The following is a 14,024-nucleotide window of genomic DNA, read 5'->3' as shown; positions in this document are numbered from 1 at the left end:
AATGAAAGCTGGAAACCAAAATGTTTTCAACTGTGATTATGCTAACAAACCAACCTTTCCTGCAGAATTGAACACCTTGAGACTGCTCACTTTCATACTTACATAATAAAACAAAACCTTACATATAATTTAAGTGGTAATGAGATAATGCTTTGAAATATATGTTAAGTAAGTGCAAAGTGGTTGCAAAGATCTTGATTAAGGAAAACATCTTTATTTAGAAAAGCTCTTGTTTATGTATGTGTTCAGAATTTAAAGTGTATAAATTCACTGAAGTAGTACTTCCACTATCTCATTAGGGATGAATATAAGAATGCATGCATACTTTTGAACTCCTGGGTTCACCTATATAGGTCTAAGTGCAAAACTGCTAGGATTTTCACCATGTACAAGCAAACAAGATACTCAGTAACTGATTCAGTTTCATAAAGTTTCAGAGATATGCCCTCAGCCTCGTCTCTTCTTTCTACAAAACTTAGTCATGTTAGTTCATTACAGTTAGAGAAGCAAAATTTGATTATTTTGTGATTTAATAAAAAAGTGACATATGGCTGGTGCTGCACTTAGCTTCAGAATTAAGAGTTCTGTAATGGAAACAGCTGATGTCACAGCTGAAGGAATCTTTTCAAAAATTGAATGAACTTATGACAATATGGACCAACAATCTTAGAGTACATACTAAAAACATTACAAATAAACATAGCCATGGTGATGCAAAAAGAGGCAGAAAACATTTCAGAAGAAACTACAAAATATAAATATATTTACATATGTATACACATGAGTATAAAAACATTAAAAAACAGCTGTCACCACTATAAAACTTAAAACTGCACTTAACTTCACATTTTGCAAATATTTACATCCACTTCAGAAAGACCTAACAATAATGTGCAAAATTAAGCATTACCTTATGTATTTGTAAGGCAATACAAAAAATCACTCTGCTCAAATTTTGGTTTTTATCAACTCTTGTTTGTGTTTATTTAGTGATGTTCCTTTTTGCAATAGCTTCTCTGATTTGACGATCAAGTTCACTCACAATATGGTCTTCATGATTATATACTCCTGTTCTCAACAGGGTATCCCTCTCTTCTATTAGACGAGAGAGATAATCATCTGTGTTCTCATTTAATTTTCTAGAATTAGAAATTCTATTAGCAGAATTAGCTCTAATATCTTGCAACTGCTTTCTTTCTTCTTCTTGTTGCTTTAGCCTGATGTTGATAAAATGGAAAGAATCAAAGGATGAGCTGTATTAAAACCCTCTCTGATTATGTTCATATTAAGTCTGTAGGTTATTTATCTACTTAGTAAAATAAAGAAATCTACAAAAGGCAACAAATTACCCTCTCACTTGGGAAAAACAACCATAAGTAAAAGAAATCTTAATATAATACTTAAATTCTAACAATACTTTTTCATAATTAAATTCTAATAATATCTTTTCTATATGCATATGTAACAAATAGCATGCTATCAAGGCTCCCATTCTGATAGTTCAAGCAAGGTTCAAGGTATAACAACTACTGCAGACAAGTTTTCAGAGGAAAACATTAGGTAGATTGACAATTTAATGTGTTCAAAATACGAACACTTTATTTTCTTAATGCAGCAATTATCCATAGAACAGAAGGTTTGAAACAGAAAAAAGCCTGATGCTGTACAACTACGACTAACATGAAAAACATGTACAGTGTCCTTAATCATACATTTTCTATACTGCAGTACTGTTACATTTTATAAACGTGAAATCTTTACCTAAGGGGCACTAAACTGTGTTCTTTCAGTGGACTGACAGCCAATTATTACCTTCGTTTCACAGAATCATAGTATGGTTAAGTGTGGAAAGGACCTTAACTTCATCTAGTTCCAGCACTGCTGCCATGGGCAGGAACACCACAAACTCTAGACTACGTCACCCAAAACTCCATCCAACCTGGCCTTGAACACTGCCAGGGATGGAGCATTTACCACTTCTTTTGGCAACCTGTTCCAGTGCCTCACCACCCTCACAGTAAAGAGCTACCTATCCTGAACTTCCCCTGTTTCAGTTTGACCCATTACCTTTTGTCCTACCACTACAGTCAGTCTCTAATGAAGAGTCTGTCTCCAGCACTCTTGTAGCCCCTTCAGATACTGGAAGACTGCTACGAGGTCACCACACAGCCTTCACTTCTCCAGGCTGATCTGCCCCAGATTTCTTAGCTTGCCTTCATAGAGGAGGTGCTTCAGCCCCCTTATCATCTTTGTGGTCTTCCTCTGGACTTGCTCCAACAGCTTCATGTCCTTCTTACGTTAAGGACAACAGAACTGTACATAGTACAGTAAGTGTGGTCTCACGAGAGCAGAGTAGGGGGCAGGATCACCTCCTTTGACTTGATAATCACACTCCTTTTGATGCAGCTCAGTACAGAGTTGGTTTCTGGGCTGCAAGCGCACACTGAAGGCAGCTTATGTTCAGTTTCTCATTACTGACCAACACCCCAAGTCCTTCTCCACAGGGCTGCTCTGAACCTCTTCTCTGCTGTGCCTGGGATTGCTCTGACTCAGGTGTAGGACCTTGCACTTGGCTTTGTTGAGCTTCATGAGGCTGGCATTGGCCACCCTCTCAAGCATTTCAAGGTCCCTCTGGATCCCATCCCTTCCTTTCAGTGTGCCAGTTGAATCACACAGCTTGGTGTCATTGGCAAACTTGCTGAAGGTGCATCAATCCCACTGTCCATGTCACCAACAAAGATGTTCAAGATTGGTCCCAACACTGACCCCTGAGGGACACCACTTGTTAACTGCTCTCCAATTGGACATTGAGTCGTTGACCACAACTCTCTGCATGTGGCCGTTCAGCCAATTCCTTATCCACCGAGTGGTCCATCCATCAAATTGATGTCTCTCCAGTTTAGAGACAAGGATGTCATGTGTGACAGTGCTGAATACTTTGTGTAAGTCCAGGTAAATGACGTCAGCTGCTCTGCCCCTGTCCATCAGTTCTGTAGCCCCATCACAGAAGGCCAAACTTGTCAGGCATGATTTCCCCTTAGTGAAGCCATGCTGGCTGTCACCAACCACCTTATTGTTTTTCATGCGCTTTAGCATGCTTTCCAGGAGAACTGGATCCAAGGTTTTGCCAGGTAGAGGAGAGACTGACTGGTCTGTAACTCCCCAGACCTTTCATATTCTCCTTGAAAATGGGATTTTTCTGCCCTTTTTCCCTGTTGTTGGGAACTTCACCTGAACACCATGATTTTTCAAACATAATAGGCAGTGGCTTAGCAACTTCATTCACCAGCTCCTTCAGGACCTGCAGATGGATTTCATCAGGTCCCATGGACTTGTGCCTGTTGAGGTTCCTAAGATGATCTTGAACCTGATCCTCTCTTACAGCAGGTCTAAGATCTTCATTCTCACAGTCCCTGCACCTGTCTTCCAAGACTTAGGTGGTGTGGTCAGAGCATTTGCTGGTGAAGACTGAGGCAAAAAAGTCATTGAGAACCTCAGCCTTCTCCAAATCCAAGGTAGCCAGTTCTCCTGTTATCTTCCACAGAGAGTCCACATTATCCCTAGCCTGTCTTTTGTTTGCAACGTATCTATAGAACCCCTTCCTGTTATCTTTGACATCCCTTGCCAGACTCAGTTCTAACTGGGCCTTAGCTTTCCTGACCTGATCCCTAGCTTCTGAGCCATCTTCCATTTCAAGACACATGGCAAGAAAAGAGAGGGGAGTGGTCAAAAAGACCAAACCAAAACAAACACCATCAAATCCCAAGCCTTACAAACGCTTTCATACCTGTTAAGTTCATTTCTGATATCTTCCAACTCTTGACGGTCTGGTTTCCCCAGCTCTTTTTCTTCTGCTGCCAAGTAGCGCAACCTCATGTGCTCCAACTCCTGTTGCTGTTTTTTAAGGTAAGCCACTGCATTTTCTTGTTCACGCTAACAGAGGGGGTGAAGACATAACTCAGTTGACTATGTGGTTACATATAGAAGTGCTAATTACAGCAACACGAGCAATACTTCAGCCGTATTAAAAATGCAGAATCTCTTACTGCATTATAGGCATCAAGAGCTAACACAAGTGACTACCGCAACTGCAGTAAAAATGTCCAGTCTGGATCAGCTAAGTCCAGTCACAGATACCTTCCCATTAAGAAACCAGCAAAAATGTTAAAAACACTTTTACACACTCTGGCTTAAACCAGTAAACAAAGTTTACACTTTTGGAACTGCTCAAGGTGCTTAGATTTATTCCTTTATTAATCCTTAGATTAATTCCTAAAATTGTAATTTTAAATCACAATTTCAGAAATAAAACCCAGAAAAATGCTAAATCACTGCAGGAAACTTCCATCATCAGCCCCACCAGTGCCTAGTGCCAAACCTTCAAGCACTACTTTTTGAAACTGCAATTTGTGGTTAAGAAAATAAGCCTTGAAAACAAAACTGTGGTGAGGATTCCTTTTATGTTTGTCTAGCTCTGTGTGAAACTCCAGGTAACTTATTCTGCAGATTAAATCCAATCAATCTATTCATTCTAAAAGTTTATTTGGATCTATATTTTCAAGCTCTATGCAAACACTGTAACAAAACTAGGGTCTGAGTCCACTACCACTTCGTGACATTAAAGTGTCTTAGTAAGAAGTATGGTCCCCTCTCCACTTGTTTCCCTTCTGGTCATTTTCCTTATGACCTTGTGACAGTCTTACTCTGAATGACACAGAAGACCTAAGGTAAAATGACATTTCTTCCTGTAGTTAAAAAATAAGGCAGGATGTTATACAAACATCCTGGATCTAGACATGTTGTGAAGTACAATGTTACCTTTGTAATTTTGACACTGCTTTCATCTGAAATATTTGACAGTTACTATAGTCAGTTTCATATTTATTGTAGGGCTAAAAAAATTTACGATTTCATTTGATGTGCGAATATATTCATTATGCAGTCAAACTAATAATATTTGGAAGAGTCTAGTCAGGCAGTTCCCTGTATCTCAGTCCCCCAGCATCTTAAGTACTCCCTGTTGATGATCAATAAGTGCTAAGAAAATCTGAATTTTACAAGGAATTGGTATTAACAAAGACTCTTAATTGTTAATGTCAGCAGGAAATAAAACAGAGAAGTACTTGACAAGAAATCATAGCATGTAAGTAACCCCAAATTACTAATACTAAATATATTATAGTATATTTCTTATACTAAATCCAGCACAGCAACCAGGCAAACTGGTAGAACTGCAGTGAGACAAGCCAGAAAGCCAGAACAACAACTTGTTAAAGTGATACATACTAATAATATAACTAGAAGAAAACATGGCAAAAGAGTCTACAGCAGATAGATGATCGAATCATAAAATAATCACACAGGGAAGATAAGGCCATAATCCTTCCTTCCTCATCAAGAGTTCACTGCAGAACATTCCCTATTTGCGAGGCACCCTTTTTTATGTAGGAGAGGTTTGAAGAACAGTCTCAGATTGAAGTAGAACAGGTATTAAAGCAGGAATTTACAAATACACATAGCAAATATTAACAAGTCACTACAGCTGGCTAATATTTATCCAAGATTTTTCTGTAATTCTAGTGAAATTCAAACACAAAGTCACAAGACTAACTGGGGATGTAATCCATCACTACAGTTGGTGTTGACACCACAGAAATAATTATTTCTCACTTTTTATTTTATTCCTTTTTTAAACAGAGGTCTTAAGGATACCCAGAAACTACCAGCAGGATTTACTTCCACAGTGGCCAAGTTGAAACCATAACTAAACCAAAACTAACAGGATGCATGGGTACACCAGGAAGAATGAATTCAGCTTTTGTTGAAAAGTCACTTCTATCTGAAAAAAAAAAAACCAAAATAAATCCCCCAAAACACCACACCAAAGAAACCACCTACAACCAAACACAAAACTGAGGTGTCACAGGGAAAATCCTCTCAGATTATTCACAGGGTTTAGAAGACCAGATAGCACTTAATCATTTCCACAACAGCAAGAAAGCAGAAGTAGGCTCCACAATAATGTACTCTTTGATATATTCATAAATGAGGAAGTCATTCTGCAATAAACAGTTGGCTGCCAATGCAAAACTATTCAGTGGGGTAAAGTGGATGTGAGAGTGGGACATGATAGGGACATACAAATTAGCTTGAAAAATAAAAATAAATTGCAAATATATTCACTGACATCTGTTTAACATGACAGCCTGAATGCAACTGCTGGCTCATGCTGTTCTTTATAAATTGACGGAGGGCAGCTGGAGGATATTCAAAGATATCCACGCTTGATTTCTAGGTCTTGTGCATCTACTGCTGGCCTCTGCATGGGCTAGACTGATATTTCATATCATATTGGCTAGTTTGTTTTTTTTTCCCACCCAATGAAAAGCACTAGCTGAAAGTCAAAACTAGGTAAACTCCCACTAGAGACATGATTCAAGTTATTAAACCAGTGGAAATTAATCACTTCAGCAATACAGCAAACATGTTACAGTCTCATAATCCCAAAATGTTTTGAATGAAGACAGATACTTGCATTTTAAAAAATGCCACAGATGAAGCATTACTTTAACAAAGACAGAGAACGGTTATAGGTGTTTTTTTTTAAATCCCAGCAAATATTATATCATTCTCTGGCTTCCAAGCACCTGGATAAGCAACAATATGCAGACAGTAAAGCCAAATTTCAAGATTTCAAGTATGCAATGGGCTATGAAGATTAACGGAATTATCTTAACTGTTTTGATAGTTGTACTTACCTTGCATTGTTTGCTTTGCTAACTGTGGATAGTAAGATAAAATGCTGAGCATGATCTAGTTTTAAATAGGTTGGTATAAAACCAGTACAAATTCAGCTATAGTACAAGTAAAGACATAGACAGCAAATCTGACTATCTCAAATTACCCACAATCTAGAAGCAAACTGCCTCACCTGTAGGAAAAAAACAAAACAAAACAAACAGCTAAGAGAATAAAGCCAACATCTTCCTCTTAGATTATGTAAAAAAAAAACCAAAAAGCACAAACTAAATCTTTTGCACACTTAGCTTCAATTTTCTCTTATTTCTAGCCCTTCTACTTATGCTGATTTGTAGATTGGTTAGCTTCAGTCCTATGCACTGCTACAGATGGTAAGGAAAGGATTAATTTCAGAAAAGAAAATCTTGCTCTGCAGTTCAGGTTATTTTAAACTAGGACTACTGTCATGAGCAGCAGGGGTATAAATGTAAGTCTGTCAAATTTCTGTATTAATTCTGTAAGAGAAGTTTTTTTGAAGGTACATTGGGCAAACATTACCTGAAAACTGAACACAGGAAAACTAACAAAAATCAGTGTGGCACTTACTGCACAGCAAAACTTTTAACATGCCTGCAGTAAAGGACATCCCTGCCTACTGCTAAAACATTATAATGCGACACATAATACACACAGATCAAATAGTGATCACTGAATAGAAGTCTTCTAATCCAGTCCTTCAGTTTGTGTAGTGTGTTACCCAGATCTATAAAAAAAGACTTTGAGTGTTCCTACAATTGCAGCTTCAGAGGAAAGACATAACTGTGTGTTCAGCCTAAGAAGAATGGCAGATTACTCAGTGATCCAGAGGTTTCTGCTGTTTAGCCACACGCTAACAATGGCAATTCGATCACAAAAAGAGCATTTTAAACTCAAAGAAAAGAGTATACATTAGAAGTACATATACTGAAGGTTAACAGAACAAAGTCCAAAGCTCAAACAGACCAGGAAGAAGACACAATATTCCTAACACTTTCCTATTTATGAGAAGGGTTCTCATTTAGTACTTTGGTCCTTCATGCCCTCACTGAACTAGTTAGTTTCAGAACCACAAAGATATCTGATAAAGAAGCATCTTTAGTGATGTTCAGTAAAACCAAGAAAAGGACAAAAGAGAGGATGATGCAAAAGCCAAGGAGCGATGTAGGAAAAACAAAGCTTTCCTGAAGAACCCTTTGCTCATTTCGTGATTCTTTTGATGTTTTTCTGCGAGGAAAAAGTCTGTGCAAAAAAAAAAATAAAAATAAAAAAAATACCCAAACTAAACCAAAACCCAAGCAAAGAAAAATGTATCAGTGTCACTAGTAATCATGCTCATTGCTCAGAATGATACCCATAGATTTTCAAGGAAGTAAGTTTGAATGTAAAGTGTTAAATTCTCCTTTTCTCTATAGAGAAAAACTCTTTTCAGTACATTTTATTTCCAACTTAACTGGGTAGGACTTCCTTTCAGATAAATATGATTAGAAATTTAACTTGATTTACTAATACAACTGTGATGTAAACAGGACAAATATCTGGCATTTCCTTATCTGGGAGGGGAGAGGGAAGAGACAACATTAATTTTAGTCCTGTAGTAGTGCAGGTCAGGAATATCTGTAGCATGCTATGCCATGACCCTGAACAGTGACATTTAAGCCCAATAATATTAAATTCACTAATAGAAATCAACATTTTTCTGAGGCAAGATTTCCCTAGCATTCATTTTAAGACAGTCCCACTTGGGAGTGGGGGGGAAACACATGAAAGAAAGTCAGGAGGGATTTTGCAGATTTGTTTATGATGGACCCTGCATGTAATTTCAGTTGCACAATTTGTACTCTTATTCTCAAGTGTCTTTCCCAACATTAATCTTGACTCCTTTAAAAGTCTGTCATAACAATTTGCAGGGTGCATAACAGCAAACTTGCTCCGTGTATACCATTCATAGCAGAACAACAGAAACCCATTTCCTAATAATCCACCAATACAAGAAGATGGCAAGAATTTACAAGAGTTGTTTGATCAGAAGTGATGAATGCTGATTATGAATTAATTTGTATACAGTTTTGTTATGATGCAATTGAGGGCCATTAAAAAGAATGAGTTTTGTTACAGTGAGAGAAAGAAGGATTTCTTATTCATCATAATGATGAAATTGGTGCCACCTTATCAGGGTACATTCAGATATTAGATCAATTTTTTCTAATCACAGTTAAAATATTCACTTAGCCACAAGCACTTTCTGGGCAGTTTTTTGTTTGGTTGGTTTTGGGGGTTTTTAAAACCAGGGAAGGAACTGAACTCTGCTGCATAGTAGTACTTGAAATACAGCAGAGTTAACTATGCCATCTTCCAAAGTGAAAAAAAAAAAATTAATAAAACTTCTGCACATTTAAAGTACTAATACAGTCCAACATTTTTACACCTACCTGTAACATCTTCATGTTATTCTGTGTATATTTAAAAACTAATTAATAATTATTTAAGTGTACCTCAGTGCACAAATGTTAATACATACATACTCATATGCTTAAAATTCTCAGTCAAGACTTACTAACACACTCTACATTTCCAGACAGAATATGATCTTATATTATTTCCTAAATAAGGAACATTTAAGATTATTTTCAGCTGCTTATTGCAGCCAGTCAGGTTGTTTTAAGCCTCAGTGAGAACTATCATAATTTTAAACCTTTAGAATTTTCTATTTGTAAATTTCAGGTAAGGGAACACTTGGACTCATCAGCTGCTGAACTAAATGCAGCTTTGTAGGGATAAGACCCACCAGAAACTTTACTCTTGTATTACCACCTAATTATCATCAGCAACTATCCCACACTGAGGCAGCCATAGATCAACCAAAGGTATCACGTGCAAATTACTCTGACAATTATTTCTGCAGTATGCTCTTAGTTGACCAAGATACCTTCTCCTCCACTACTTTCTCTAAGCACTTCTAGTTACAGTATTCCTTTTGCTCATTTTCTCCCCTCAGTAAAACTTATCACCAATATTCCTTTCCTTTATTAATCTGATATTTGCCACCCTCCTCTTATATACCCATAAACAAAATAATCCAGTCCAAATAAAGCCACATACTAGTCATCATTTACTTCAATGTTTTACTTATTTTCTTCATTAGTTTGCATCCCTGATGTAGTGCTTGAGATGTAGAGTAATATTTTAGGAGCTTGCACAGTGGAACTTTTGAAGCCTATGGTACTAGAGGAATACCAGCATTAAACAAAAATTAACCATCAATGAAAAAAAAATAATTCAATTATAATTTGATTATAAATGAATCCCAGTATGCTGCCAGGTGCTCTAGTTAAGAGGCTCTTCAATCAAGGAAGCACAATCGTTATTTTGCCATGGCTGCCTATAAATCCAAAAGGGAGATGTAAACATACATACACTAGACTAAACAATGGCTAAATAGCAGCCACTATTCACTCTCCCACTCACACATACCATGCAAGTCTGTGGGAAAAACTTACGACTGAAGCTAAGGGACTCAAGTAAAGTTTTCTGAAAATAACCCAGAGCTGACAAGTCAGTAGGAGGGCCTGGATGGTTTCAAGACACAGTTTTTAACCGAGACTTGGACCTCCAAGATTTTTTGCACCCTCCTCCCACCATTTTTTTTTTTTACTCTTTAAAAAAAAAAAAGAAACAAAAACCCAAAGATTTACATCCTATCCTTGGCTAAATTACTTATAAATTAATCAAATTAATTACTGAGTGGATAAGCAAGACACTGGACAAGACAGAATGAATGTCAGCCAGCCAATATGGTCTATGTTGTTTTAAACAAATGCATCAGTGCTAGTTTTTCAGATGTCTAGGGCACAAACATTAAAAGGTTTAAAACCAGTGTTTTTCCTACAACAGTGCATAATGTATGCATGTATATTTTGAGATTTTTGTTTTCTACATTATAGCGGAGATGTCAACTGATGAAAATGACATTTCTCCCAGCTTTTATTTTTCTTTTGTTACACTGTTTCTTGCAGTTAGGTACTGAATTTAACAACTAAGATCTCTGTAAAGAGATATTACGCAATTTTGTGTAAATGGTTTCATTCCTCTCAGAAGTAATGCTCACATGCATAAAAGTTATGGAAGTCTCGTTCATGTAGCATTGAGATCTCCCAGTCAGCAAACTCTGAAAGAGTCTGGAAATGGTTAAGTCTACCTGGGTGATTACACAGCTAACTTTTTGATATTTTTCTCTTCCTAAACCTGAACAGCATATAATAATACAGACTTGCAATGAGTAACAGGGAGGGAGGAAAAATAAGCTGGGTGAAGTCTATTTTCACTCAGCTATACAAACTTTGTTAAAATTCAACTAGCTTCTGTATTTTGTTAAGCACAGGTAAGCTTGACATATGTGTGTTCTCATGCATTTTAGATCTTTTTCTGATTACCACTGGCCCTGTGTTTAGCATTCAAAATCCTGATGTGGAGAAGTTTAGAGTATTTTCTATTAATGGTTCCATACTTTCCTAAGTTATGTACTGCACAGCTCATATTCTGCAAAATATAAAACCATCACAGATGTGTGCTAAGAACTAGTTCCAAAGTAAAAGGAAACTTTTTAATTAAGGAAACATTGACTTTTATGGTTGCAAATCAGAGGAGCATTTCACTGAATGCTTAGCCTGTAGATTATGCTGCTTTAATTCACAAATTGACTGTACTAGGTCACCTTTGAGTAATGGAAATCTCTGTTTAAACATTTTTTTGGCAATGGGCACAAAGCATTAGATCGCATTTCCAAGACTTACCAGCTGGGTTTTGTCATTAACATTTATTAACAATCTAAGATACGGCTTTCAACGTCTAATCCTCACTACACAAATGTTTTGTATAGTTCTCTAGAGAGCTTTGGTGTGACAAATTACTGGCACAGCTTACAGCCCTGTGGCTATTCACCAGGGGCAATACAAAATTAACATCGTACTAATCCAACTTAAACAAGAAATTGGTCGAACAATTGCACAAATCATCTGAACTAAAGCAAATCTAGAATTCATGAAGCAACAGTTTCCAAATTTGTTTAAAACACAGTAAATGGGTTTTGATCATTTCTGCTTCAAATTTAATTTGCTCTTTGAAGTCACTTAAATCCTTTATCAATAGACTAAGTGTAAGATCAAGCACAGGAGTATAAAAACCAGAAGAAACTACTTTGAAAGGGTTTGTTCTGTAGTAGAAAAGTTTTAGGTAGTGTAATTCACTGTACATGACAACTTATTTTATGGTTCGGACTTTCAGCTAAAGGGTCACCTGAAACATTCTAATATATTACTAAATTCAGATTGCCAGGTCTGCAGTGATGAAATCTATAATAAATAAAAACCTGATATGGATATACACCAGTGTTACTCTGGCAAGCAGCATTTTTTTCTTTTATCCTATAGGAATTTTTGAATATGGCAGTAAAAAACACAGTCTGGGCATTTCATGGATGCAGAAAATAAAAAAAATCTTAATCAGGACATAAGATTTATATTTTTCTTTCTATCATCTCGTCAAGCATGGATGCTTCAGAAACTGAGGATGAGAATTCATGACTCCTTTTATAACTAGGCAAAAAAGGACCAACTTGAAGACAGCAAATAAAGATGAGGTTTTAATCAGTGATTATACAACACGTTCACTTTCTTCAAAGAGAAATATAGATTATAAAAGGTAATTATCAAATAGAAGAGTATGAGCTTAGAGTCTTACTATTCAAAAACTGAACAGCAGCAGGAATAAGGTAGGAACTATAATCCTTTAAAAAAAAAAACAACAAAAAAGGAAACAACCCAAACAACAAAAACAACCAAAAAAACCACCAAACCCCACACAAAATCAACAACAACAAACAAACAAAACAAGCAAACCCCGACAAAACCCCAAAACCCAAACCAAAACAACCAACATTTCCTAAAGCAGAAGGTAGGTGTGAATAAAGGTTACAAAGACCTTTTCCTAAAACTTGATTTCTGAAGCTTTATGCCTGTGTCAAGGTTTGTTCATCAACTGGGATTAATGATTTACTAATTTGTTTGTCAAGGCCAAGGAAAATGCTTGCCATTCTTACACATACTGTTTAGCTAATGTTTACTACAATTCATGAAAGACAGGCAATGACAAAAAAAAAAAAAACCAAAACCTAGAGGTACATGGATTCAGTGAGGATGAAGTTGCTATTCCTGGTTTGAGCTGAGTCTTTCAAGTCATATGTATACAGATACCCAAGCTCTGTTAAAACACAGCAGCAAAAGGCATGCCACATTAGTATGAGATTAGAATTTCCAAAAGCAGGAGGAAGCTTCACTTCCAGTTTCATTTTGCAGTATTCAGTAAGCCTTGAACCATTGTTTCTAAAAGCTTTGTTTCCCATCTTTAGTCTTTATTCATTTTACTGACGAAGATGGTTGGGACATGCTTGCTTTTTAGCTATGAGAACCTTCTTTGCAGGTCTGAGGCTTGATCTTCCCTGAGTACAACGTCAAACTAGAATCAATTTTTCTGTTCTCATTTTTGTAGAAAAGTGTAGCTCAGAATTTTGATTTCGTAAAGACAAACACTAATAAAATGAAAACCGCCAGGAGTTACCAGTAATTATAAGTTGCTTCAAATACTACATTTTGCAGTTGTCTCGCATTACAACCTTGGTAATTAACTTGGTTGTCTCATACAACAAAAGAAAACCTGCATACCTGTTTTAACCTCGCAAGTTCTTTCAAAGCCCTTGTCCATTGTTGTTTGTAGTGGAGCTTTGACTTCGTAGCTGACTCTAACTTTCTTTCAAGTTCAACCTAAAAGCAATTAAAGTCATACCAGCTGAAGCAATAACAGCAGTAACAATCACTGAAAGATGTATATATACAAAAGGTCTGGCTTAAGAAAAGTGTTTATGTAGTGCAACATACAACATCTTCAAAAGCTGTTATACAATATAACATAAATATTATGGCACACGAACATTTTCTTGTTTAAAATATAGCCTTATTTTTATTGGATAGCTGTCTATAGAAGAAAAAAAATCGTTTTTAGCACTAAATCTGCTGATGTAAATTTTAAGTCTCTCAATTTAGCAAACCCTCTTTTTTAAGCTAAGATTATTAACACTAATTTAGCAGAAACATTGATCAATAAATCTTGCCTTTAAAAGGTGTGTAGTTGTTCTTTTCTTTCCTGCAGCTGATGGAAGATATTTATTACATTCTTTTCTTTGAAACAGATATCTG

The 14,024-nt window shown here is 36.4% G+C and overlaps 1 protein-coding gene across 4 annotated transcripts in view; it reads right to left on the bottom strand.

Moving 5' to 3' along the window:
* Window positions 1-613: 613 nt before the first annotated feature.
* The window catches only part of CEP120 (centrosomal protein 120), a 40,616-nt gene continuing 27,205 nt past the window's right edge, over window positions 614-14,024 (bottom strand). For 3 of the 4 annotated variants that reach the window (XM_061468667.1, XM_061468670.1, XM_061468668.1), the window contains 3 exons: window positions 13,494-13,592; window positions 3,788-3,933; window positions 614-1,217 (listed from right to left, as the gene is read on the bottom strand). In XM_061468667.1, coding sequence (XP_061324651.1) covers window positions 983-1,217; window positions 3,788-3,933; window positions 13,494-13,592 — 480 coding nt within the window. In that variant the 3' untranslated portion in view covers window positions 614-982. The remainder of the gene's footprint in view (window positions 1,218-3,787; window positions 3,934-13,493; window positions 13,593-14,024) is intronic. The other variant, XM_061468671.1, reaches the window with a different exon arrangement.

This window comes from Pezoporus flaviventris, unplaced genomic scaffold (genome assembly GCF_033815535.1).
Source record: "Pezoporus flaviventris isolate CSIRO_AGI_PZ_B2104156 unplaced genomic scaffold, CSIRO_AGI_Pfla_v1 ptg000050l, whole genome shotgun sequence".
NCBI classification, from domain to species: domain Eukaryota; kingdom Metazoa; phylum Chordata; class Aves; order Psittaciformes; family Psittacidae; genus Pezoporus; species Pezoporus flaviventris.
This window is presented reverse-complemented; position numbering and strand designations above follow the sequence as displayed.